A 26,221-nucleotide genomic window follows, 5' to 3' on the forward strand; every position below is an offset into this window, starting at 1 on the left:
GTACCTGATAGGAGATGGTGGCACAGAGACATCACAAGCAAAAAGTGCCCAAATCCAACCACCCCAAAGCCTGGGGCTCCTGCTCTGTGCCCTGTGTTCCTGCAGCTCTTAAAGCTGTGGGTTGTTAAGCATTCAGCACAGGAGTGAGAATTTTAGCAGGAGCCCAGCTGCTGCTCAGGTGCAAAAAGGGTCAGGGGTCCAGCAGGGATCAGCCCTGGGGGCTTTTCCCGGTGGGAATGCAGAGCACCAAGCCTGGCTGCAGAAGTGGAGCCTTAATTGTGGTGGCTCGGAGCTCATCCCTAAACCAACAAGGAGACAGAGAAGGCAAGAGAATACCGATCTCAGATCGGAGATGGAGCACAAACAAGCCACGTGAAAGGAGGGAGGCAAAGAAGGAATCGAAGGAGATGAGATATTGCAGTGGTGTCAGCAGCACAGGCCAACCCCAGCCATCTCTGGAGGCTTGCTTGCTCTGCTCTGTGGCTTGAAAACAATTTCGCACTGGCTTCTTTTTCAGCCAGGCTGGCTAGACAAAGATAGGAGCTGAGATTGTGAGTGGCTCAGCAAACAAGCAGCAGATGAGCAGTGCTGGCTGCGGGCAAAACACTACCTGAAAAGAAACCTTGATTAGGCATGGTAAGAGAGAGCAAAAGATGCTTCATCTGATTACAGATCGACTCTGCAAAGTTAATTGTTCACCCGATTGTAATCTAGCCTTTCACATCTACATTAATCAACAGGTTGCTTTCTGCTATCAGTTTTCCCTCTACAAACAGCAGAAGTGAGTTAATTTGGAGAAAAGCAAATTCAGCAGGTCAAACCCCTGCCTGGGCAGAGTTTGCTCAAAGCGGTTAAAGGGCCTTTTAAATGGAGACCTTTTCTTGTTTGTCTGTCTGTATGGATGCGAACCAAGGGCACGTCATCAAGCAGGGGCAGAGCTGACCTCTCGGGGTTTTACTAATTACCCAGAGTGAAACTCGCTCCGAGCTGGGCTCGGAGCATTTCTGAGCTCTGTCGCTGTCCCCAGAGCCCGGAGTCCCTGTCCTGCTGCCAGTGCCATGGAGCTGCTGCTTTGCCTCGGTTTTCCCGAGCGTGGAATGAGGAACTGGGAGGCCTTTAGTGAGTATAAACCTTCCTGGCAACTCCTAAAATCATTTGGACGTGACTCCAAACATACAGCCCAGGTTTTCTGGAGATTCTCAGAGCTCCTGGCCCAAACCTCAGGTCTGTAAGGAAGCCAGAGGAATGTCTCGGGGTTTACAAGGAATGACCAAACACTGATTTCTCTCCAGAAGGCCAGACCAAGGGGGTGGTTTGAGTGGAAACTGCAGCATTAATACCTTAATGCACACGACATTAAAACAGCTACTTTGGAAGCCAGGAGGACGGGCATATCTGCTGCATTTCGGTCACCTGCGATGCCTGGCTATGGGACACCCTCGCTGCGCTTTGTCACGCTCTTGCCAGCGAAGTCTACGTAGAGGGTCCATTCAAGGGACCACAAAGGGAGCTTGTTTGGTGAAAGGGACCTTCAGGAGTTGAAACGAGTATTTTAATGCTTCCGTGCCTATCTCTGCCAGCATCCCAAGGCTCTACAGATCTCAGGGAGAAAACCTGGGAGAACAAAGCAAGGTCAAGTGTTAACAGATGGAGACTCAGACATGGGGGTACAGCGACGGGTCCAAGGTCAGAGAGAATCCATGGCACGGCCAGGGACAGTCAGATCACTGGAGTGCTGCTCTTCAGCCATAACATTTCTTCTCTTTTTCAAGCAGTTAAGAAAGGAGGAACTCCCAGTCATTGCTGGGGAGGTTGTTCCACTGCTGATTTATTAATTATCTTCGTTCAGATCCTGTACATAAGTCTGGGTGCCTGGGAACAAATCTGTGAGCTCTGCAAACCCTCCCATCAGAAGGAAGTGGTCCTGCAGTACAGGCACCAAAACTGGCACAGAAATCTTCTGGCATGACAGTCAAAGAGAGTCTGAAAATCAGAGCAAACAGAGAGCTGGATGCCTCACACACAAAGAGTTTCAAGGCCAGGTTCCCAGTTTCTACCCCTGCCTCTTCCTTTTCTGCATCTAGCTCTTGGATGTGTTGTGTCCCACCAACGTGCTCATATCTCCTGGAGGAAGGGATGCTCTGGACTATGAACATCCTTTGAGACCCGTGAGTGAGGCACTGCTGATGTGTCCCCATGACTGTAACTGACCGACTGCCACCACAGCCTGGTGTTTGCATCAGGGGGACCCCCCCAGGAGCACCGGAGCTGCCTCTGACGACCTCTGCACGGATGGGGTGACCCAGGTGCCCTGCCACAACCATGTGGGGCTGGAAGACAAGGCTGTGCTTGCATTTACCCCATTTCAGCTCTGTGTTAGCACACATCGCAGCGCCACGTGCGGCCCCGTTACCACCCAGGAGGAAATCAAAGCAGGACACAGGTCCTGCCTGAAGGCACTGGCCCTTTCACAGACCTCATCCAGGAGCACCAGCTCTCTGCCTGCTGCTCATCCAAAGCTCCCCCCTCAAACTCTTCCAACCCCAGCACGCCCCCCGCATGGTTTATTTGGTTGATGGGCACAAACAGCCCCATGCCAGCAGCCCCAGGCCCATCTCCGATGCTTTCTCCTTTCCCAGTTCGTGCCACCATCGCACCCAGCAGCCTGCAGGCTCTTCCCAGTTTATTTTCACGGAGAGACAAGCTGGTTTGTTAAAGGCGGACTGGCACGGGTGCTGGCAGGGCAGGGACAGCAGCTCCCCGCGGTCCTGCCTGGGGGGAGCTCCTTGCTCCTCACCCCGGGGGCTCAGCAACAGGCACCTCGGAGGGACATGGATGATACCGACGGGCACAAGGAGCACAAGGGGCAGAGCGTGTGGCTCCTGCAAGCAGCCCCACGAACTTCCACGCTCCTGGAGCCAGCTCCGTGCCCCCCGCAGCCTCTAGGCTAACCCTCGCCCCCCAAACCCGTGCTGGCCCCCCAGCAAACAGCACACGCGGGTAGGAGCTGAGAGAAGGAAAAGCACCGGGTAGGGCTCCCGAAGCCACGCTCAGCACCGAAAGGCGCTCGGGGATCTCCTCCAGCAGCGAGCAGCCCGCTGGAAATCCCTGCTGCACTTGGTCCGGAGCTGAACCCTCCCTCCCCGCATCTCCAACTTCTGCCGTCCCCTCCCCGACAGCCCCAAAAGCAGAAGAGGGAGCCCCAGCCCCCGAGCCCAGGCTGCCCGGCTCGGGGTCGTCACCCCCCCTCGCCCCCGGCTCCCCCCGGCACTCACCGGGCCGCGGCAGCGCTGCCTCCTTCCTCCTTCCTCCGCCGCCTCGCCGGGGCCGGGGCCGAGCGGGGGCGGCGCTGCGGGGCCGGGCGGGGAGCGGGGCTGGGACCGGGACCGGGACCGGAGAGGGGCCGGGGCTGGGAACAGGAGCGGGGCCGGAGTGGGGCTGGAACCGGAGCGGGGCCGGTACTGGGATCCGGAGTGGTGCTGGGATCCGGAGCGGTGCCGGAATCCGGAGCGGTGCCGGTGCCGGTGCTGGAACCGGAGCGGGGCCGGTGCTGGGATCCGGAGCGGGGTCGGTGCCGGAGCGGTGCCGGTGCCGGTGCCGGTGCTGAAAGCGGAGTGGTGCCCGCTGGCGGTGCTGGAAGCGGAGAGGTGCCGGTACCGGTGCCGGTACCGATGCCGGTGCCGGAACCGGAGCGGTGCCGGAGCCGGAGCGGTGCTGCCGCAGGACCCGGCGCGGTGCCGGTGCCGGTGCTGGCTCCTCCCCGCCGCAACCCGGGGCCGAACAGAGCCCGCTCGGGGCCGTGCCGGGATGCTGCGGGCCGGGAATTTCCCCCCTCCACCCACCCCGGGCTCTTCCTCCTCGTCCCGGGGCAGATGCCCCGAGGTGCCGGTGCTCCGCCGAAAGTCGGTGCCCGGTGCAGGGGAGATCCGGGGAGGGGGGGGGGGGGATGGCTGCGTGGTCCCCACCCGAGGGCAGCCCCGGGAATTTCAGCCTCCGTCACTCCAGCGAGGCTCCGTCTTCAGTGGCAGCCTCACCTTCCACGCCAGCTATTTATTATTGCCTTATATTTAGCCAAACATTCCCCGTTTGCCAAAAATAGACGGGCCGTGGAAATAAATCAGGCTGACTGGAGGTGCCAACGTTGTCTGTCTGGAACTAATTAATTTCTTATATCCCCGGCTATATTAATCCTCACCCTCCCTCCGCAGACCGACCTGTCTGTCAGCAGAGTTTTTGTAATTAATGGGTTTTATGCTTAGATCTGAGGGATGCGCAGGAGTTTTAACGTGGCTGGGGAAGGCAGGGAGGGGACAAAATCCATCTGCACGGGGAGCAGAGACCCAGGGGCCAGAGCAGAGCTGATGAGGAGGAAGAGAGGAGGCACAAGGTCTCTGGGGAGAAATCCTATCCCAGGAAGCGTGTGGGATCTGCTCCTTCCAGGCAACGCGAGTCCACGAGGAAGGCTGTCCAGAAGAGACAAATTCGGGCTCATTTAGTTCTGCTGTTGCCAGAACTCCTTTTTCCCTTTTCCTTTCTGAACGTGGGAGTCCGGGGGGACTTGTTGACTCTCATTTCCTATATTAGAACCATCAACTTTGCTGGGAGACACTCGGAGGAGCGGGGAAGTGCACAGATGGCACTGCAGAAGCGTAAGAGCTGAGCCCCCATGGAGGACCGGGATGCTTTCCAGGCTGCTCAAAACTCCCTTTTATTTCTTCACTTAAACCTGTCCCATGGCAACACCCAGCTAAAACCTAAACCCTTTAGTAACGCTCTGTGTGTGGGGCAAAATATCTGGCATCAGCTCATCTTGGGGGCACGTGAGCCGAGACTCAGCCCAGCAGGGCTGAACAAACGGGCTCTGGACTGGAACTGCCCCCCAGGAGCGGACTTCAAGCTCGTGGCACGTTGCCCCGAGCACAGCTGGGGCTCGATGACTTTACAGCAAGGACAAGACACCTTCCCCTGGGCTAGGGGGTGAGCAGCTTACTCCTTGTGGCCCCACCTGTACCGGGGGATTCGCATCCTTTGCTTTGCAGGGCCTGGGGAGCAGCAGCAGAGGATGCAGCCCCGGAGGTGCAACATGCAGGCTCTCTGCGTGGAAGCCTGCCCTGCCTTCACCCCTGGTCAATGTGTACCCGGTCATGTGGGCTGCAAAGTCAGCGGCAGCTCCGTGTGCCGTTGGCCATCACGTTCCCTTTAGGGCACCGCCTGCACAAACTGGCTCGCTTGCTGCGTTTGCTGCAGCCCCACGGTCCGGCCGTGCTCAGCATGCCCCTGGTGCCATCCTCAGCCCTCTCCTCCCTTTTGGAGGGGAGCTGGCTCCCGGGGCAGACGTCTCCAAAGCTTCTGCGCCGTTCCCAGCATGGTGCAGCCCGTGGCACAACAACTGCTGTTCCATTCCAGCCCCATCAGACCACCTGGCACTGCAAGGCCATTTTAAACCAGAAATCAGAGGAGATCCCCAGCACAAGCGGTGGCTAATTAAGGAAAGGAAGCCCCCGGGCCGGAGATGGCCAGAGAGCCCAGCTGTGCAAGAGAAACAGGCAGCGTGCAAAGGGCAGGAGCGTCACACGCAATTAGCGGCGGAGGCGCGAGCTGGGCGGCTGTGTCACACAGAGTGCCACCGGTGCGTGACGTCCCTCATAACCATAAATCACAATAATCACCGTGCCGAGGAAGGGAACGCTGTAACCCTGACAGGGATGACTTTGGGAGGAGGACGCGGAGAGGCAAAGCCGGCAGCTGAGAGCCACTCCTGGAGCCGTGTGCTGGGAGGCTTGATGGCAGGAGGGGTGATGGGTGCCAGCACGTGAGGTAAGAGCACAGCTCGGCTCCCAGGCACAGAAACGTGGTACCAACAAGACTTACACTGCAGAACGGGGCTGGGGATGGTCCACCAGTAATAGCCCAAAGCAAACCAGCCCTTAATGTGTGCTCTGCAAAGGGCAGCACAAGCTGAAGTCGCTGCTGTTGGACTTGGCACCCAGTGGTGGATGCCTCTGCAGTGGGGAGCGTTGCGGGTGCAAGGCAGAGCCTGCAGGGCGTTTTCCAAACACGCCAGCTTAATGGCTGAGCAGAAGGCAGGCATGCTTGATTCTCCTGATTTTTTTATTTTTTTTTTCTGAAATTACTTCAGGCTCCGTGGTTGTTGTTTTCCCCTTTTGTATTGACACGGTGAAATCACGCAGCCTCGTGTGGTTCCAGCAGAGATCAGGGGTGAAAATGGGATCGCTGCAGTTAGGGGTATTTTACAAAAAAAGTGGGACTGGCTGGGAAACTCCAAGACTTTGTGTAAGTCCATGGCTGTGCTCACTTCAGCTCATGCTGGGGGAGATTTTGCTCAGCAAATCCTTGTCCTCCTCATTTTGCATTTCCTAGTGTGTCACCCTCCTGCTGCAGCCAAGGGAGTGCTGGGTCGCACTCTCCCTTTGGGTACAAATTGTACAAAGAGGCTTTCCACCTCTGCAAACAGCTCCTCAGCCCAGCTGTGGACGGTGCTGGGGAGAGGAAAGAAGCGGGGTGTGAAGGGGAGCAGTGAGCAGGGAGGCTCCATCCAAATGGATGCTGCACCCCGAGTTGCTGCGATGCACGCAGCCCAGGCTGGTGGCTCTGCTCCGCCTGCCACTGCCCCCATTTGCACTGCCTCCCCCCCCTGAAACCCATAAACCACAGCGGGTGCAGGGCTGGGCTGTGGGGCCGCTGCCTCTGTTTGCAGGCAGCGTGCAGGCGGGGGTGTTTTTCGGGAGCAGCAGGGAAGGCTGCAGCATCCTGAGCAGCATTTTAATCACGGACCCAAGGGGTTTGCTAGGGATGTTCCTCTCCAGAACCCTCCCTCTCAGCAGACGCTGCTGCAGGGATGTCGGGGAGACCACAGCAAGCCGAGGGGCTGGCACAGCCTGGAGGCAATGGGGAGAGCACTCCCAGCCGTGCAGGACCACGCAGAGGGTGCCAGACACCGCTGTCACCCCTTGTCCCTGTGCAAACCTGCCCAAGGACGGGGCCGTGGGAGCACTGCAGGGATGAACACGGCGCTAGGGCCAAGGCACTGCTCATTTCGCAGAGCTACGCCCTGCCCCAGGCATGCTCCCTGCGTGGCTCCCAGCCAGAAGCATTAAATCCTCTCCTTTCTCCCTCGCGGTGAGGCCCCAGTGGGGACACCGCATCCAGTCCCGGCTTCGGGAGAGGGGAGGGAGAGTGCCCAGGGCAGCTGTGGGACGGGCAGGGGGCTGACAGACCTGCGGCTGTTCAGTTTTGATGGCAAAGGGCTGAGAATCATAATCACAGAATTGTTTAGCTTGGAAAAAAAAAATCTCCAAAACCATCTAGTTCGACCTGGGAGGCCACGGCACCTCCAGATGCACCAAAGAGGAAGGGAGCAGCCTGGCCTCTGTCACCACGCTGCAAAGCATCCCTTGCAAACAGGACATGCCATTTTTGTTGTAAGCTGTTATCCCCCCTTTAATTCAATCCCTGCCCACCCACCCCAAGAGGCTGCAGAGCGTGGGGCTCACCTGCCTGGTCTCCAAGCCAGGGGGCCGAGTCCTGTAAAAAAGTGGAAGGCGTTTGGATGTGCTCAGCAGGGAGCTGAACGGAACAAACGTGGAAAAATGCACCGAACAACGAAGCTCCAGACCCAGTAAGACTCAGCTGAGGAAGATCTATATGGTCACCAAACAGTGCCCTGCCCTCTGGGCATCACTATCTTGCTGGGGAGAAATTTGGAGCCCCTGTCACAGCCCACCGCTGTCACAGAAAAGTCCTGGCAACCCTGGTAAGCGCATGAAGTATATTAAAGATGACAGCATAGACCGGAGCCTGGGCAAAATGATAGCAGCAGGAACGTGCTTGACTCACGGAGGAAGCAGAGGCCAGCTCCGGGGGACTTCACCTGCTTCCTTCTGCAGCTCCTCCAAGCTCCCTTCCCCTCCGCGCAGAGCCGTGGCGGAGCTGTGGATCCCCCCCAGATCCCCAGCAGCTCACAGGCACGTTTTCCCCACCACTACACTCACATGGGCACGCATGTGTGCTGCTCCAAGGCCAGTGGCCGCGCGTGGGTCTGCGGGGAATATTTTACAGTTGCTGCATCCAGGCGGCAATTCTCGCCCGCGCTGCCCCGACATTCAATAGTAGCGCAGGCAGCGAGTCATGGAAAGAAAATGTGTTCAATGCCTCCCCTCCCCATGGACAGCAATCCCTTGTGCACACGCAGGCATGTGGAAATCATTGCCCGGAGACCAGCGCTGCAGTTCAGCAGAGGGCTTTGCTTTAAAGGCTGGCTGCTAAGGCAAGAGGGCAAACGGCCCCGTGCTTGAGTGCCCAGCCTGGTGCGTCTGGATCTGCTCTGACCGAGTGCTGAGGGGGCCGGCTGCAGCACTGCTGTCCTTGGGAAGGTGCCTGCTGCTGCAACGTGAGGCTTGGTCTGCGCCTGTGACCGTGCACGGGGTTAGCAAGGGGTGCAGGGGCTGCAGGTCACCCCAACAGCCACCCCAACAAACCACATCTCTGCTGGGTGCCTGCAGCTCCACGGACTCCGGCTACATGTATGGGCAAGGCACAACGAATTTTGTTATTCCCTTTTTACAGGCAGCAGGAGAAAGGGATGCAAGCTCATCAGCCCTCAATGCAGCCTAGAGCCTGCTCCCGGTGCCAAGGGAGCTCCTCAAGGTCACCCTGCAGGTGCCCTACAACCCGCACCCCGAGCCCTGCTGAGCCCCGTTCTGCTGCTGGCCCACGCAGGACCTGGCTCCCTGTAAGCACCGCTTGCCTTGCAGCTGCAGGCAGCGTAAATCGCTGCACAAGTCAGCCTGCTGCATGCTGCACACAACACAAAGTCACCGTCCACAAAGCGGGGCTGGCCAAAACACAGCTGGCCACGCAGCCGTCAGGCCAACAGCAAACGGGTGAATCCACCAGCAGCTCCCCTTAATTTTGTCCGTGGAGCATCACCATAACAACAAACCCTCCAATCCAGGACAGGGATCCACGCACTTAGCAACCAGAAGCTGCCAAATTATCAGAAAGTACAAAAGATGCTCCAAGGATCTCCTCCAGGATCCTGCTGCAAGCGCACCCGCTGCACAACTCCTGCGGCACAATGGACAAAGCCAGAAAAAAAAAACACAAAACCATACAAGAGAGAGTACAACCAATACCAAACCCTCTCCCCCAGCAAGGATCTCTAGAGAAAAACCATCCACTGCCCTGCCAGCGGTGCCATCGGAGGTGAGCCTGGTTTTGGGGTGTGACATTTGGCTCAGGGCTGTGTTCGCCCCCCCTGCTCCGCAGCAAGGCGAGGCGCTGGGCTGGCACCACCCGGCACGCTCAGGTCCTGCAGAGCCTCCCGGTCTTCACAGGGCCACAGAACCTGGAGGAACCGAGCACAAGTGCTCTGCCTGAAGGTCTCCAGGTGGGCTCGGCGGGTGCTTCATGGAGGCTGAAGCATCGGAGCTGTGCAGAGAGGAGCCCAGGGGCCAGCGCTGGGCAGCTGCTGCAGTTTGAAAGCAGCCAAACCCAGCCCCAGAGGAATTTGCTCCTGGGAGCAGACCTTGTCCCTCATGACCCTGTATGAAGCAAGCCCAGGGAGGAGGTAAGTTATGGGTTTTTTTTTTAGGGAACAATCCATCTCCATCCCAGTGACTCACTGACAAGCTTCCCTTTTCGAGGCAGTTTGCAGGGTGAGCTGCAGGGTGAGCAGCCCATCCCCGCTCTGCCTGGAAGAGATGAGTAAGTGTCCCAAGGGACTTCAATCCGCTTCCTCTTGGGACCAGGGTCACAGTTCTGCGGGGAGATGTGCCCGGCAAACCGAGCTGACCAAGTGCTTCTCCTCTTCAGTGCGCACCAGGAACACCAGCAAAGCACCCGGCGTTTCCCTGCCAGCAGAAAGTGGGAGTCCTTGGTACCAGGCATACAAGAAATACTCTGCAATTCGGAGCAGAGCATCAGAGGGGGGTTTCCAGCCCAAACCACCGAGACCCCCATTAGCAGGGTGCAACCTCTGGCCTGGGCAGTGCAGGAGGTCTGGCTGGAGAACCACACGGGCTCTCCCCAGCCTGCTGCTGGAGCGAGGGATGGATGGAAAAGGAGGAGCCTCAGCAGCGGGCTGGCACTGTTCAACAAGAACAGCTTGGGTGTCACCAGAAAGGGACTCCCTCACTGCTGACTTTGACAGCCTCAGGAAGCTACGCCAGGATTTGCTGCTTGCCTCGCAGCCTGTTAGCTATTTTCAGCCCAAATGAGTGATGTAGCCCGGCTCTGGCTTCCCAAAACACCGATGCAGGCGTGAGAGGGATGATAAACGCGAGAAGGCTTCCAAAAAAGAGAGCCAAGAGAGGGTTTGACCCTCAGTGCCAGACACAGGCACAGGAGGGGGCACAGAGCAATGCACCCTGGAGAGGGCAGAAGTGGAAGGGGCACGGCCAGGGGGGCTTGGCAGGGAGAGCAGTGGGTGCATCCCCCCTTCTACGAATGTGCCAGCCGAGCTCGTGGTGCCTGGGAGCTGCTCCAGCCCCCGCGGGTCTGTCACTGCTGCTGGAGCTGATGTTCTCCCCCGGCGCCTGCTGCTGTAATCGGGGAATTGGAGCAGATGGCAGCGGTTAGCTGAAAGGAGGAAAATCGCATCCACGGCTGCCACGTGCTGAGAGCAAGCTCTTCCTTCCCAAACCCTTCCTTCCCAAACTCTTCCTTCCCAAGCCCCTTCCCTCTTGGGAAGCAGCTTGGGGGCTGAGGGTGCTGTGATCAGAGGGGAGCTGCTCTGCAGGGCTCTGCAGCCGCAGCACCCCAAAAAGTGCCCGGCTGCTTTTCTCTCTTCTGAGAGAAAATAAATCAGGCTAGGGCAGGTGAGGACCTTGCCCCGTCCTTCCCAGCAAACATGTGCGCTGTGTGTTTGCAGACGTGCAAAGGTCACGATGGGCAGAGAGGCATTCCTGGGGGGGGGGAGATGAAGCCTCGTGGGCCAGCCCGCATCCCAGGAGCTCCGCTCTGGGCTAAACTGGTGCTGGGGTACCTGGCAGGGAGGAAAACACCAATTTTCTGGTGCATGCAGCCCCCTGCGAGGCAGGCTGTGGGGAGAACCTACAGCTCCTCGGAGCTGTCTGCAGCTGTGATTTCCTTGGCTCTGTCATTCCCCAGGCTCTCCCGGCGTGTTGGGTCCCCTCTCCTGCTCACCTGCTGGAAGCACAGCCTGAAATCATCTTCCCTGGCAGGCTGCAGAGGAACTTTCCTGCTGGCTTCTTCTGGCTCTGATCCCTCCTGACACACGCTGCCTGCCCTGCAGATGGAGCGGCTGCAACCCAGCACCATGCGCGCCCTCAGCCTCATCCTGCCCTCGTCTCGCTGAGCTCTGAGCATCCACAGCAGAGGGAAAGCCGCGGGGACACGCAGTCTTTGCAGTCATTTCCAAGGCACAGGGCTTAGGCAGGACTGTGCCGGGTAAACCTGTGCTCTCATCTCCCAGATTAAACCAATTAGCACCACAGAAGAGGTCTGTGCTTGCAGCTGCTGAGCCTGACTCTCCTTGTGCTCGTGCTGATTCAAGCCAGGAATAAATAAAGTCCGTAAAGGTACTTTGATGTAGAGCTGAGAGTGAGAGGAAAATACCAGTTCTGTTAGCCAGCATTCAGCCTTCACTCTCTTGCTTTTAGTGCTTCTCAAAAGCCCCTTGGGTATAACCAACTTATTTTTAGCTGTTTACTTATTAAACAAACGCAAGGGAAGGCTAAATGTCAAGGCATTTCTGCATACCGAGACGGACTCTGCACATTCACTCTGTCACAGGCTGGGATGCTGGAACAAATTCACTGCTCTGGACCTGGGGGAGCAGCAGAGCCAGCCAGGGGAGGGCAATCCTGCCCCAGAGCTGGTGCTGCTTGTAGCATCCCCCCAAACATCTGGATGCTGAGCACCTCCCAGCTGGGGGAGCATCTATCAGAGCAGCGCAGCACCCACTGGATGGCTGTGTATGTCACCTCCTGCTGGGTTTTTACTATGTTTAACCCCTCCACACACACAGCTAATAAGGAAATGCCCAGCCTCAGAAGCAGAAGCAGAGAAGAGGTGAAGGGACTTGCCCAAGGGTGATGGGAATCAGGTGGCCGAGCTCTGGGCAGGAGCCTCTGTGATGGAGGCAGACCTCAGTGCCATTTCCCTGCTGCTGACTCTTTTATCCTCTCCATTTATATCTCTCACAAAATATTGTGGGGACATATTTTCGGCATTGAGGATCTGCAGGAGAGGAGTAGTCTTGCTGCGCAGGCTGATGGCCATAAGGAGACCCACCGAGGCTCTGCAGCCTGCTTTGTGCTGGACCCTGACCGATGGGCTGAGCTCTCCTGGCTGGAACAGGACCTCTGGCGTGTGCTGTGCCACGACAGCCTCCCGGCAGGCTGGTGCCAGCGATTTCTGCCCTCCTGGGAGGGCCAAGAGGGGATGGAGCAGCTGCCTGCTCGCCCGGCTGATAAGGCACAGCTGAGCGGCCGTGACTCAGCACCCAGAGCCCGTGGCAGGCATGTGCCAAGAGGTAAATCCAGCTCCCAGCTGGGTTACCTAGGTGCTGCCAGACCCTAAAAAGCAGGGATGGGTCTCTGCTGCCTTCCTCGGGTGGGAAGCAAGGAGGGATTGAGGCTCACAGGCTGCTGGTCGGAGCTGGGGGCTCTGAGCAGCTGGAGTCTGGATATCTGTTGGCTCCCCTCTGGGCAGGAAGGGGGTTCCACAGAGCTGCCGTAAATCCCTTTCTCTGTCCTGTTTGGAAGGGGAAAGAGAGGAGCCTGGTCAAATCTCAGAGAAGTCTGGGCTCTAACCAGGCTCAGCAGCTGCACAAACTGAGCACCAGGCAGGCTGTCTGTGTGGAGCAAGCACAGGGGACCCAGGGCATGGTGCACAGCCCCAAAATGCTGCCCTCCAGCCCTGAGCTCAACACCAGGCTCTTTCCCCTGGGCTGGGAGATCCCTGAGCTTCGGGAGATCCCTGCAGCAGGGATGGGTGAGACCCCCAGGGGTATCCACATCAATTTGGAGATGGTAGCGGGCAGAGAACCCCATGGGCAGCTGCAGGAGCCCTTCCCAGGAGATGGGGCTCCTGCCCTTGTGTTCTGTGTCCCTGCTCAGCCTTTCTCAGGTCTTTTTCCCACCCCACAGCCCCCCCCTCTCCGCTCCTTTGCCGTCCTGCCCCCCCTGCCGAAAGCAGAGGCAGGAGCCCCGCGCTCCCAGGGCACCGCAGGAGTTTTTGGAAAATGCTTCCACCTCGTGGCCCTCTGGAGAAATGACTGCCTGGGAGATGCCAGGATGCACCCCCACGAGCCCAGCCGGGACGTGCAGTGCCAAGGCTTTGCCACCCCGTTGCTCCTTCCACCAGTTCCCCCCAGGCTGAGCTGGGGAGGGATTGGAGCAGCCCCCATGCGCGCAGCCCACCCGTGGGCGCACGCAGACGCACGAGCGTGTGCCAGAGCTCAACCCGCTGCTGCCAGCCCCATGCTGCTGGGGGATGGCATCGCCACCCCTGCTTCTCCCCCAAAATCTGCAGCTGGGGGAAGGAAGGAGTGGAAAAGCCCAGGGTGCACGGTGGTGAGCACCAGCACCTTGTGGTCCCCATCCTGCTCCTGCCAGGGATGCCCTCTGAAACGCTGGGAAAGTGGGGAAGCCACTTCTGCTCCCTGCAGGAGCTGCCTGGGCTCTTCTGCTCCAAGAAAAACCTCTGGCTTGCACCTGGGTTTCCCGCTAGCACACAGAAGTTTTGGCTGGTTTGGGTTTATTTATTTATTTATTTATTTATTTTTGCACAGGATGGGGATGACACATCTGCAGGTTTGCTCTGGGCCACAACTGCTGCACTTCACGTTAAGTATCTTTAAGACAAATGATCCCTCTCTCGCAATTCTCAGGTGTCGTCTCATTTCCCCCATAAAAAGCCTCTTGTCCTGCTGCCTGCTAGCGGATAGGCTTGGGAAAAACACTTTAAAACCCGGTGGTGCTTCCCCCACATGCTGTTACAGGAACCAGGTGGCTTTCGCAAGAACTCTGTTTCAGGACAGCTGCATCTCCCTGAAATATTCCACAGCGGACGGCCATCCCTCATCTCTGCCCCTGGTGGAGCTCAGCAAGTGTTACAGAAATCCAGCTCAATCTGCATTTTAGAGGATGTAATCACTCTTAGAAACAGCTTTCTCCACATTCCCTGCAGCTGAGCTGCAACTCTCCTGGCTGTAAAACTTCTGCAGCGAGGGATGCGTTGCTCGGCTGTGCCTGTCCAGCAGCAAACCCAGCCTGAGCACACCACCGCTCACTTCTGGGAGTACGAAATGTCCTGCACCACGCTGTGATTTTGCAGGAATGCACCACGCTGTTCATCCGAGTGCTGTGTTAACACAACCAGCCCCTCTTTGGTGGTGTCCAAAATGTCTTGGTCAGCAGCTTCGCTGTTCTGCGAGGTTTTGCACCGCGGTTTTTGTCCTGGAAGCGGTGTCCCAGACCCAGAGGTGCTGCCAGGATCTTCACCCCATGCATCAGACACCCAGCAAAGCCCTTAGTGCCCAGCTGATAGGATGCCCTTGCAACCTCAGCTCTAGGGAAGAACCAAACAGAAGGATTTCCTGATGGGCTGTGCGATCCCAAGGGCCCCCTCTTTCCCTGCACAAAGGTGAATAATTCACAATATTTGCTAGGCATGAGCAAGACTCAGCTTTGTTTGTAACAACAGCAGGGTAATGTGATTACATTTTTAGTAGTCTTCACTTTTGTTAAAAAAAAAAAAAAACAAAATCCATGAAGATGGCAAATCCATTTGCCATGCTCCTTATGTGCAAAACGCATCGGGATTGTTCCTCCCAACGCCAGCGAGAGAACCCCAGTGCCACGGCGATGCTGCAGGGGAACGGCCGAGCTGGACTCAAGAGGTGAAGCACACCCATCCTCACCAGGGCAGAGCTGCTTCTCCACCAGCATTTGGCCACCGCAGGCACTATGCTGCTGCTCCCCATGCTGATCTGCTGCGTGCAGATGTGGTAGGGCCGTGCTGAGATGTGGAAGCAGCGACGCTCCTGCTGTCACCACCAGCGCTGCGCGCACCAGCAGAGCAGGCAGCCAGGCTGCTGGCTGCCCATTTGTGCTCAGACACACAATCCCTGACCCAGTCTCGGCTTGAACAGCCTGCAGAGTGGAAGATATTCCTGTGAGAGGTCGGTAATTAGCACAGGAGAGTGAGCAAACCTGCGGACGATCTGCAAGCACACCATGAAGATGTGGAGCTGGAGACGGTGCCTGCTGCCCAAAGGCACAGCACGGCTCCTCCTCATCACACAGGGGTTTGTCAACGAGGGGCTGATCTCTCATTTATTGAGGGTTTCACGTTCTGCAGAAAAAGTGGCTAGGGTTGCAGAGGAAACTTTCCCAGCAGGACCTGAGCGAATCTCAGCCACTCCGTGTGTGTTTGGAGAGCTGGGGAGCCCTGCACGGCCACTGGACTCTCGCATTGCCTCTGACTTAAAGCTCAGCTTGGCGAGCTCGATCCTGCACGGGGATGGCAAGGAGCAGGTAGGCAGGAGTGCAAAAGATGACAGCCTGCCAGTCACCATATGCAGCACCGGCCCCAGGAAATTAAATCCCTGGGCCATATGCTGCGCGGCACAGGAGGGAGCGAGGGGTCTGCAGCAGCGTCTGCAGCTGCCTGAGCGCACCCGTGGCTGGGGGTTCATAACCCAGCAATATTTCGCTGCTCCCCGGTCTCCCCGGTGCTGAGCAGGGAAGGATGGGGCCGGGGAAATGAAGGGAAGGATGACACGAATTCAGCCAGGCCCACTGGCAGAGCAGCCGTGCAGGCAGAGCCAATGGCTGCTCCTCGCCGTGAGTCCGTCCACCTCCACCCCCCCTCCCCGAGTCCTTAAGTCACAGCTTTGAACTCCCTCGGCGTTCAAAGCAAGCACGATGCTCAGCGTGAACAGAAGGACGAGCCTGGTGCTGGCAGGTACACAGCGAGGACGCTGAGCCCAGCAGGGCCGGCTGCTGAGACAGGTACGTGCCTTCCGAGGCAGGGCGCCGAACGCAATCGCATTTGGGATGCAAACTCGGAGCCGACTTGAATTTTCCAGCAGGGGGAATGATGGAAATCTGGCTCCGTCGACATGATTCATCCCCCTTCCCACTGCCGCCACCCCCCCGGCGTCCTCTCCCCACCCCTCGCAGCGCACAGCCCCCTGCTGCTGTCCCTCCTGCCCGCTGCCTTCGTGCCGGGTGTCCCTGTGCCAAGCGCGGGTGGCACCTGTGGGGCTGGTGGGTGCTGGAGCCGGGGTGCTGGGAGCTTGTGCCAGGCACTGAGCGGGGATCCCGGCTGGTAAGGACCATCCTTGGGGAGCTGGGTGCTGCCCTGCTCAGTGTGGGGGTGCTTGGGGTGCAGAGAGGGGCTCACCCGAATGGGTGCTGCCCCCCGAAAAGTGTCTGACACCCAGCGCTCCCGGGGTGGAGGGAGGGCAGGCAGTGAAGTGGGGGTGTCTGCTGAGTTGGGCTGTCCCCGTCCTCAGACTTTGCTCTCAAAGCATCCCGAGATGATGCTGTGTCCTTCTCAGCTGGTGCTCCTGCCCTAGGTAGGTTTGGGGAGTGGGGATGAGGAGAGGCCTGGCTGCAGGATGCCTCTGGGATGTGCCGGCGTTGGTCGTGCTGGGTGCTGGCCCTTTTTGGCTGGGAGGGTGCAGGATCTGCTGGCACCAGGCTGGAGGGTCCTGAGTGATGCCCAGATGCAGAGGGTGGTGGAGATGGCACCGGTGTGGCCACGTCCCTCCACCATCCCTCGTTTGGTGGTAGAAGAAAGCGACTTCTTCCCCAGCACCACGTGGCTCGCAGCCCCCAGGATTTCCACGTAATTCGGTCTGACGTGTAGAAACGCAGGGCTGCTCTCTCAAACAGAATTTAAAGGGATTGGGAGTCATGGGGGTGCCCCAACCAGGACTCACAGGATCTGCCTGGCTCCTGGGACAACTTCTGTGGTTTGGAGAAGCGAGGAGGCAACGTGCGCATTCACCAAACTCACAGCCTGGCGCTGCCCATCCCGGGGCAGGGGCTGCAGCTCGTGGCCCCGTTTCCCATCCCCTGCCTCCCGGTGCTGGAGCAGGGCTGGTTCCTGTGGCCGTGCTGATATAAATATTGTCTGACGACCCACTTTTGGAGCTGGTGCCATCAGGTGGCGCTTGGGAATAGGCAGCATCGCCGCGGGAGGCTGGGAGCAGGCACTTGTTGCTGCGAGCTCAGGGTGGGCAGGGGAAGGTGGCACCGAGGGTCGCCGGGCACCGAAACCCAAACCTCGGCCACTGCCAGGCGGCACGGGAAAGGAGAAAAGTCAGGGGGATGAACTGTGCAGAGTGATTTGTGCTGTGGAGATGGGAAGAGAAGCATGAAAAGTTTTTTTTCTCTCAGCTCCGAGGAGCGTGATTTTAATTATAGAGCGCTTCGTCAGATGTAGCCTTGTCTGGTGTGTGGCTCCAGCCCCGCAACCTTGGCAGGCTTTGCCTGGGCGAGCTGCCCCATGCGCGTGGTGTGACGTGGGGCTGAGGAAGAGACCGCCCCAGGTGGAAGTTTTGGGGCAGGCTGGGGAGCCGTGGTGTGCTCGGGGCGTTTTTTGGGGGAAGCAGATGCTCGGGGTGCAGAGCAGCGTGCACCCTGTGGGCTCCAGAAACCTGCTGCTCCCCAGCCCTATAGCGCTTGGGACAAAACCCACAGCCCGATCTGCCCAGAAGGGCACAGGGCTGCCTGGATTTATTCCCCGCATCCCACGTGCCACCTCCCCACACCAAACAGGGGTGGGAATCGGCTCCTGGTGCTTGGGGACAGCACCGGGCAGAGGTGGCCGGGTGGCAGCATCTTGGTGGCCACGCTGCGGGCTGGCTGGCCCCGTGCCACCCCTCTCCACCAGGCAGGGGTTTGTCAGCCCCCCCCCGGGGCAGACACAGCCCCAGCACTGCCCGGCCCCCCCCTAACCTCAAGGAGAACCTCCCCGTGGCTTCAAAGGCAAGGCAGGGCTGAGAGGACAAAGAGCAGCGGCGTGGCTGATAAGGCTTCGGGATGTATTTAGGTGCATGAGGTGGTCTGGGGAAGCCCAAACACAAAAGGCATTTTTACAGCTTTGCTTAAGCGCACAGAGAACAGACAGAAACTGAGGGTGGGGAAAAAAAAAAAAAAAAAAAAAAAGAAAAAGAAAAAAAAAGAGCTGCTCAGACTAAAGTCAGAGCATTCACGTCGGGGTTTGCAGCCGGTTTCACCAAACTACCTCCAACAAAACTTCCACTTGGAGGCAAAAAAACACAAGCCCTGCTCAGGGGCTAGATGGGGGACCAGGGACAGGGCACAGGAGCTGAGCAAAGCTGAGCAAAGCATTTTGGTGGCCTTGTAGTGGTGTGAGCCTCGGGCCAGGCTGCTTTGGTTGGGCAGGGCCAGCTCCCACAGCTCGCCCACCTCTCCTGCCGCTCGCCCCGTGGCTGCGAGCATCGCCCGGGCTGCCCGTGGGGTGCGATGCTCCCAGCAGCAGCCCCGGCTCCAGCGCAAGGGCTCACGTCCCCTGTTAATCAGCATTTAATTAAAGGACATGCTGACATTTGGAAATCAGAAACAACTCTCCTGTGTGGGCTGCCTCTCTCTGCCGCTCGCCTCTTCTCTGAATCACTCCCTGACATTTTGCCAGATTAGGATGCGACTCTCCCTCCCTCCTTCCTTGTAAAAATAAATTGAAAAGGAGATGCAAAAGGCACCGCCGCTCTCGAGGGAGAGGACGCAGGGGCTGGGGTTTCGCTGGGGAAAACTCCCGCTGTTCCCGGCGCTGCGGCAGCCTCGTGCACAGACCCCGCGGGGACGCTGGGCAGGGGGCTCTCACCGGCTCGGTGCACGGCAGCCAGGCGGCCCCCGTGGCCCCCGTGGCTGCTCTCCAAAGCCGTGCACCCCCGGAGAGCCATGTGGGCTTCTCAGGGCCCCCCCAGAAGCCCTGGGGGTGCAGCTGCAGGGACAAAAGCAGGCGGTGTGGATGCCCTGCGGGGACGCAGCATGCGAGGGGATGACACCCCCCTGCTCGCCCCCAACCTCCTGACCCCACAGCGGCAGCAGGGATCGTTCCTCTCGTGTCCTCTCCATCCTGCCGACCCCTTCCCTCTCCTCACATTTACCCCCACAGCCAAACCCTGGTTTTGCTCAGGCTTAGCCTCACCTGACCCCCCACCACTCACGAGCACCCCGCATGTGTCCCCCTTGCCATCCTTCCTTTGCCACCCCCCCTGTCCCCCCCAGCCCTCTCCCCTCGCATCGCACGAGCGAGAGCGCGGCGGCACCCAAGTGTGCTCCGAGGTGCCCCCCGCTCCCACACCTTCTGCTGCTCTTGAAACGGGGCCAGCGTTTTTGTTTGTCTGCTCGCCCATTGCCAGAGCTGGGAAAAACGCAAACAGCAGCGAGGGATGGGGGAGGAGGAGGGGTGGTGATGGTGGTGGGGGGGGAACCCTCACCGTTCGCTTCCCCTTGGCTGCTCATTTCAACCTTCTTTCAAGCAGAAATTACTCACATTAATCAAGAGTGAGAATGTGTTTGCAGCCCCGCAGATTTGGCAGCGCGGAATCAAATTCCATCAGTAGCAGCAGGAGGACGGGAGCCTGTATCTCTGCTGTGCACAGCCTAATAGAGCCATTGCCAGAGGAAATTGGATCTGAGAACTCCCCTAAATTAATCTACCCTTTACAAAAAAAAAAAAAAAAAAATGCCAGGAGATCTACATGACAAATGAGTGTTTGCAACGGGAACTGATGCAAACACCCCGCACGTCGCTTCAGTGTGGATCTCCCCCTCTGCCAACACCTGCATGGAAAGAGGTACAAAACAACCCCGACCAGCGGGGCTGGGGGCACACGGGGGACCCCAATGGGCAAGTGGGGCCACGAGAGCTGCAGGGATGGGCAGAGGTGCAAAGACATCGCTGCCACTCAGCAACAAGCCCCTTTTTGCAGGCTCGGAGCTGGCTGCACCTGCACCGAGCATCTTGGTGGAGCTTGGAGGGATGCAGCCGGCCCCAGCAGCAGTGTGGGGCCATGGGGCAGAGCTGGGAGCTGCTGTGCCAGCCCCCACCTCCCTTACACCGTGGTGTGGGGCAGAGCAGGCAGCTGGAGGCTTCTGGGGCTGTGGCTGGCGTGCGTCATGGGGCCGGGGCGCAGGTGCCACAACCCAATCTGCTTTAATGGAGCTGCTGCTGCTCCAAGGTGATTGCTACTTTATTGGCTTATTTTTAGCCGCGCGGCCGAGCTGGGAGGAAGATGGATGGGTCTTGTCTTGGGAGAGACTTTTTGCTTGCTGTAGGAGCCCGGGCACAGGGCTTTGAAAGCTGCCTTGAAAACAGCCGGGGTGAATCTCCCCGAGTGTGGGGCTCACCGGGTCCTGCTCCTGCCCAGGGAGGGGTCCCAAGGGTGGGCATGGGCTGGGGGCTGAGCCCGTGGGCTGGGACAGCACCAAGTTATTGGGCTGGGAGGAGAGCAGTGCCCAGCAAGGGGCTGCCAACACAGCTGTTTGCAAAAACCCCCTGGTAAAGCACAAAATGCCAGGCGGTGGTTGGGACAGGGTCTGTCTGCTGGTTGAATCCTCACCTTTATTTCTTGGGTTTCTTAGCTCCCTGCCCCTTATATGGGGACTGAGCAGGGCCAGGTGAGAAGGAGACAAAGAGGACACCCGGTGCTTTCTTGGGACCACTGGGACTTGCACCAGGGCAACCTGGAGCATCTCTCGAGGAGCATCCCTGCGGAGGGAAATGCCTCCCCCCAGGTGCCTTGGGCACTGCGTGTGGGCTGGGTTTGCAGTCCGAGCAGGCTGGTGTGGTTGTGACTCGGTAGATGAGTCCTTCAGCAGGGATTTCAGATCTCAGACAAGTTTTCCAGTCGGGATTTCTGCTCCCTGGACAGATGTGCTTCGGGGGGTTTTGTTGCAGGAGCGTTGTCAGGTGTTTATGGCAAATACGCAGCAAGGTGGCGGGATATTATAGGAAGGGGAAAATAAAACACCTCGGCAGACAGCTCAGAAAGAGTGTGAACTCATTTTAAAAATGAAGAAGCCTGCATAGACAGTGCGTGGCAGTACCTGGGCATCTCTGCCTCCCCTGAGGCCGTGGGGACGGATGCCAGGAGGGGCGCAGCGCCCGTCCGTGCCAGCACGAGCACGGCACGCAGCCTGGTGCGCGGCGAGGCCATGGGGGATATTGATTCGTTTTCCACTGTAACCTGACAGAGCCTATTCTGGGGATGTAATGAAGACAGATGATCCCATCCCCTCGCCACAGCGCTTTGGGGAAGGGGGAAATTATCCGCCGCATCCTGGAGGGATGCTCCACATTCCTCCGTGCCTCTCCCCCAGATCTCATCTCATTTCCACCTCTCCCCCTGATTTTTCCTTCCTGCCGTCCTTAGGGCTCCCTGCCTTGCCTGCTCAGCACCCACCACCTCAGCTGGCACCAGGAGAGGGATGTGGGGCTCGGTGGAGCCGGGTTAAGACCCTTTGGGTGCAGCCCCCTGGGATGGGACGAGCTGGGAGAGGACCCACTGCAGCTTCTGTTTTCCTGCTCTGGGAAGCACCCCAGCTTCCCCAGCACCCTGCTGCCAGCCCAGCTCGCTGCCAGCTCACATCCCTCCTCTGATACCTCCGATACAGGAGGAGACATCCCCAGAGCCACCCTGCTTGGGAGCCCCAGGCATGAGCCCAGCGCCTCCTCCCCGGACCTGTTAGATGTCACCTAAGCGCAGCTCCGCGAGGCTGACGAGCCCCTTTCTTGGCATTTCAGAACCCACAGGCAGTGCTTTTTCCCTCCGCTGACCAGCGGTTGTGAATCCATCTTTATGGTAACACCAGGCTCAAGCATTCGCATGCCAGAAGGCAGTTATGTACGGCCATAAAGATGATTTAAAATTGGCCAGGGTTTAAAAAAAAAAAAAAAAGAAAGAGGAAAGGAAGAAAGAAAGCTCATATATTATCAGGTCTTTATTTCTCTTCTAGCTTTTACCCTTTAGAATTCATGTTTTCAGGCTTTTCTCCACAAACAACACAGTTGGAAATGCTGAAACGCTTTTATATAAGAGCTGAGAAGCCTTCAGAATCACAGGGCTGCGGGGAAAAAAAAAAATACAGCCTGCTGTAACACACGAGATATGATCTCCAGAGCTGCCAGCACCCTTTGCAAAGTAACCAGCTCCTTGTAAATCTTCAGAAAGCCGATGAGGCTTGCTGCTATCTGCCATCAGACCCAAATCCCGTCGGTGCATGGAGCTGGGGTTAGGCAAGGGTCAGCCCTGACTCGCTCCAAGGCTGTTCCCCAGGGCTGCCACGTGTCCAGCAGCCCCCCGAGGGGCTGTGCCCGGGGTTGTGGGGTCCCATGGTGAATCGCAGCCTCTCTTGGAGAAGTTTGAGCCTTTCCAGGGGGTTGTGCTCCCCTCGGTTCCCTGCGTGCCATCCAGCCAAGTTCCTCAAGGTGAGAAGCTGAATCCTGTAACACTGAGGGGAGCCTGTGCCCGGTGATTTTGAAAGAAAAACCTCTAAAAACAGGGCATCCCCAGGACCTGCCTGCCTGTTATTGGGTATAAGCATGCCACAACCCCAGCGATGAATTTTTTGATGCCTGCAGCCCCTCCAGCAGCCCTCCACCCGCCTGCTTTTGGGCTGATTTTGCAGGACCAGCTGTGGAGGGCTGATGTGGGGTGAGGAGAGCATCCTCGCCTTTCGCAGCCATCTTCTCCTCCTGCTCCCGGCTCGCAGGCTCCAGTCTAACATCTGGCAAAGTTGTGCACCACGGGCAACGCAAGCGTCGCTGCTCATGGCAGGCCAGGCTGACAGATCCTGTGAGATCAGCCCCACGAGCATCAGCTCGCTCGCAAAGGGGGAAAAAAAAAAAAAAAAAAAAAAAAGGAAGCAAATCTTACATGACACATTTATTTTTGTCATCTATTTATTAGCTCAGAGCAAAAGTCCTGCTGCGCTGCATTGTGGGGATTATGCAAATGAGGGACATCAAGACAATTAAAAAAAAAAAAAAAAAGCCCAAGTGAGCACAATGTCAGAGCCGAGCAGATGCTGCGAGAGGCGCAGCCCTCCCTGGCCATTCCCGACCTGCTGCAGCTCGGGTGCTCCTGCTCCTCCTCTGCCTTGTGCACACAGCCCAGAGGATCAGCTCGTTAGGCCCCTTGGCTAATGAGCTGCCCGCCACGTCCCTAGCACGCTGGCCTTGGCTGGGCTTCGCCTGCTCCCTGCCCAGGGGAGGGATGCTCTGGGTGGACCCTGCTGCAGCCACCCCGCATCGCTGCGCTCACCTGCAGCCATGCAGCCAAACCCGGGGGTGAGGTTAATTTGGAGCTGAATTTGGATTTATGGGGTGTCCGATGGGGCCACCCACAAGGCAGAGAGCAGGGAGGGATCCCTGTCCCCAATGGGTCCCCAGGGGGGAGCAGCCCAGCGCCCTGCCTGAGGGGACCGGTGGGGTGATGCTGTGCTCACTTTGGGTCGGACGCTGGCTCGGGAGCAGGATCAGCTCGCTCTGCGGGTCTGAAGCCTGCCGAAATCCCCCCTGAGCCACCCGTTGTTACACTGACAGCTCAGGATTTATGAGCTCGAGTGAATGGATAGCAATGAGCCAGGAGAAAAAAAAAAATCAGGTCCCAAATCCGACTTCTCCTTGCTGCTGCACACCCCAGAGGACTCGGGCTGTGTGTTCGGGGATTTAATTCGGTCTGAGCCCCTCTGCTTTGAGACGGAGATGGAGGAAGAGCTTAAGGCAGCTGAAGTGCGTGTCGATAGCTGTGCTCAGGCACAGCTCCTGCCCCGGCAGATCCTGGAAGTGGAAAAAGGCTGCTTCCCTGAAGCGTGTGGAGGAGATCACGCCGGCTGGCACTCGGAGACACCGGAGGATCCGGGGAGCAGCGGGGGAAACACGCTTCCATCCTCACTCTGCTAATTATACTCATTAGGGAAGGAATGCTGCCTCTGATTTCGAGCATTACCAGCTATTTTTAATTTCCCTGCCTGCTGAAAGCACAAATCGGAGAGCTCGGGTGTTTCTCTCTGGAAGCCGGTATTTCTCCTCCCAGGTCAGAGGCTCTTTGTGTCTGCCTGGCTGGGAGACGGGGGCCGGAGACAAAGCAGGAGGGGAGGAAGGGGGAGAGGGCGCGGGGGGCGAACGGAGCCCCTGCCCGGGTGGGGACACGGGGGGCGCGGGGGCATCCCCATCCCCATCCCTGTCCCCATCCCTGTCCCCATGCCACCGTTGGGTCGTGCAGGGTTTGGGGACGCGGATGTGTGCGCGGCTCCGCAGCCCAACGGGGAGAGCGGGGCGCGGGAGCTGGAGGTAATTTATGCTCTGAGCTCACCCCGGGGTTGCGGGCAGCCGTCCCCAGCCGGCGTGGGAGGGAGGCCTCTGCCCATCGCCCCTCCCGCCCGCGCCACACACAGCCACACGATTCCCCTACAATTAGGAAGACACCTATTCAGCCCCGCTGCTATTGCCGGGCTTTTGTTCCTTCTCTTCTTCTCCGCTGGCCAAAAGCGCTTCTTCTCCGCTGGGCGCTGGGCGGTTTGCTAACTCGCTCCTCATGACGCCTCCCAAGAAAGAGCCGGTCCCGCCGAAGTCCTGAAACAGAGAGGAGGAGGGGGAAAAAAAAAAAAAAAAAAAGAAAGAAAAGAAAGTAAGGCGGCATTTTTCTCTTTCTCTCTCTTTGTTCCGAGCCTCGCGTAGTGGAGTTGTGTGTGTGAGTGGGAGAGACGCTGAATCAGAGCGAGCCCACGCTGCGTGCCCGGTGTGCGGCGGGCAGCGAGCACCCGGCCACCTGCAGTCAGCAGCGGGTGTGTGTGCACTGCCTGCACAGTGCCCGGGCACGAGCAGCCCAGAGAAATTCCTGGTTACGGTGTATATTGAAAAATGTGTTCCTGGGTGTGCGTGGGGATGTAGCTCCGTGCAGCGATTCGCGGCGTTTCGGGGCTAATCCGTGGCATTTGCTTGCAGCAGTTGTGTTCTTGTGGCTGTAGATGTGATTAGCTGAAAAAAAAAATATATGTGTGTGTAAATTCTCTTTGTTTCAGGCAGGAATAATCACCAGTTAGTCATAATTCAGCCGTGTGTGACTGTTTGTGTGGCTGTGTGTGTGTGTGTGTGCTTTCACGTTGCTGACACCGCCGCGATTGGCATGCGGCACGGCGAGGTGCTCAGCTGGATCGCACAGCAACTCTTCAGCTGGTGCCTGCCAGCCCGAGGTGTGCACTTGTAGGAGTGTTCCTGCTCACGAACACACGTCGCTGAACATACGTGAGAAGTTTTTTGTCTCTCACTCATGTTTGTGGGGGGGGAGCACTGTGCCTGCGTGCACACAAGGACTTTTGCACTGTTTGCACCGCGTGTAAAAGCCGTGCACCGGCCCCTGCTTGCAGGCAAGGAGAATGATGAAGCGTGCCCGGGGCAGCGGAGTGTTTTTCTTTCTCCCGAGCGTGAACTGGAGAGCGAGGAGCAGATTTGTCAGAGCTTGTGCCTTGCCGAATAGCATCGAGTCCCGTAAGAAAAAATAAAAAAAAGAAAAAAAAAAAAAAAGAGCCAGGTGTCAGTGCGCTAGGAAGAGATCAGTGCTCTGAGGAAACGGCACCGGAGAAATCCTGAAATCCTTCCTCCGGCTGGGAACCCGCAGTTCAAACGGCACTGCTGGCATTCGGCAGGGCGGAGAGCGCTGGGCTCTGCGATGAGGTAATCCCGAGGAAAGATAAGGGAAGCGGTGCGTGCGGTAACCTGAAGGCAGCAGTGATGTCAGCGAGGGGAAAGGGGATTAATTACAGCGAGATGGGCATCGCCTCGATTTCGGTGCCTTTTGATTCCGGCTCTGCTCTTTCGTACGTGCCTGGCTGCGGGAAGCAAAGGGACGGCGGCGGGGTCCTGAGGGTGGGCACGGTCTGGAGAAAGCGAGCGGTGCCCCGTGGCTTGGGCAGAGCCCGGGTGCTGCAGAGGCTGTGTGTACGTGTGTGCATGTGTGTGTGTGTTCGTGTGTGTGTTTGTGTGCTCGCCTGCCTGGGCTGCGATAGCCCATTACAGAGGATAACAATTTTTCTCTGCTGCAAGCACCAGCACTGGCAAGGATGGGGAGGGGAGGGCGGCAGAGCCCCCGAGCCACCCCGAGCTGATGTGCTGGGGTGCCCCAGGGGACCCGGTGATGTCCCCTCCTGGTGTCTGCAGATGGCCAGGGCTCGTGGGAGTGGGGCTGGGA

General features: G+C 58.2%; 2 protein-coding genes and 1 long non-coding RNA gene across 9 annotated transcripts in view; 1 reads left to right on the plus strand and 2 right to left on the minus strand.

The window, feature by feature from the left end:
• Positions 1–11,889, minus strand: part of CDK18 (cyclin dependent kinase 18) — a 40,071-nt gene extending 28,182 nt beyond the window's left edge. Inside the window, exon 1 of one of the 3 annotated variants that reach the window (XM_038168440.2) lies at positions 11,167–11,889. In XM_038168440.2, the coding sequence (XP_038024368.1) occupies positions 11,167–11,192 (26 nt within the window). In that variant the 5' untranslated portion in view covers positions 11,193–11,889. Of the gene's footprint in view, positions 1–4; positions 122–3,275; positions 3,972–11,166 lie in introns of those variants that run through there. The other 2 variants (XM_038168439.2, XM_038168441.2) reach the window with 2 other exon arrangements.
• LOC139999614 (uncharacterized) lies at positions 6,094–7,851 on the minus strand. The gene is made up of 2 exons (XR_011805103.1): positions 7,515–7,851; positions 6,094–6,500 (listed from the first exon to the last, which is right to left on the minus strand). It is a non-coding gene; the product is annotated as an uncharacterized lncRNA (long non-coding RNA).
• A 3,847-nt stretch (positions 11,890–15,736) lies between the features above and the next one.
• Positions 15,737–26,221, plus strand: part of BLACAT1 (BLACAT1 overlapping LEMD1 locus) — a 30,207-nt gene continuing 19,722 nt past the window's right edge. The window contains exon 1 of one of the 5 annotated variants that reach the window (XM_038168447.2): positions 15,737–16,001. Coding sequence is in view for 1 of the 5 variants with exons in the window: in XM_072028435.1 (XP_071884536.1) it covers positions 19,730–19,825 (96 nt within the window). In the remaining 4 variants the exon portion in view is untranslated. Of the gene's footprint in view, positions 16,002–19,519; positions 19,826–23,917; positions 24,068–24,158; positions 24,662–25,549; positions 25,708–26,221 lie in introns of those variants that run through there. The other 4 variants (XM_072028435.1, XM_072028441.1, XM_072028437.1 and 1 more) reach the window with 4 other exon arrangements.

Source organism: Anas platyrhynchos, chromosome 27 (genome assembly GCF_047663525.1).
Source record: "Anas platyrhynchos isolate ZD024472 breed Pekin duck chromosome 27, IASCAAS_PekinDuck_T2T, whole genome shotgun sequence".
NCBI lineage: Eukaryota > Metazoa > Chordata > Aves > Anseriformes > Anatidae > Anas > Anas platyrhynchos.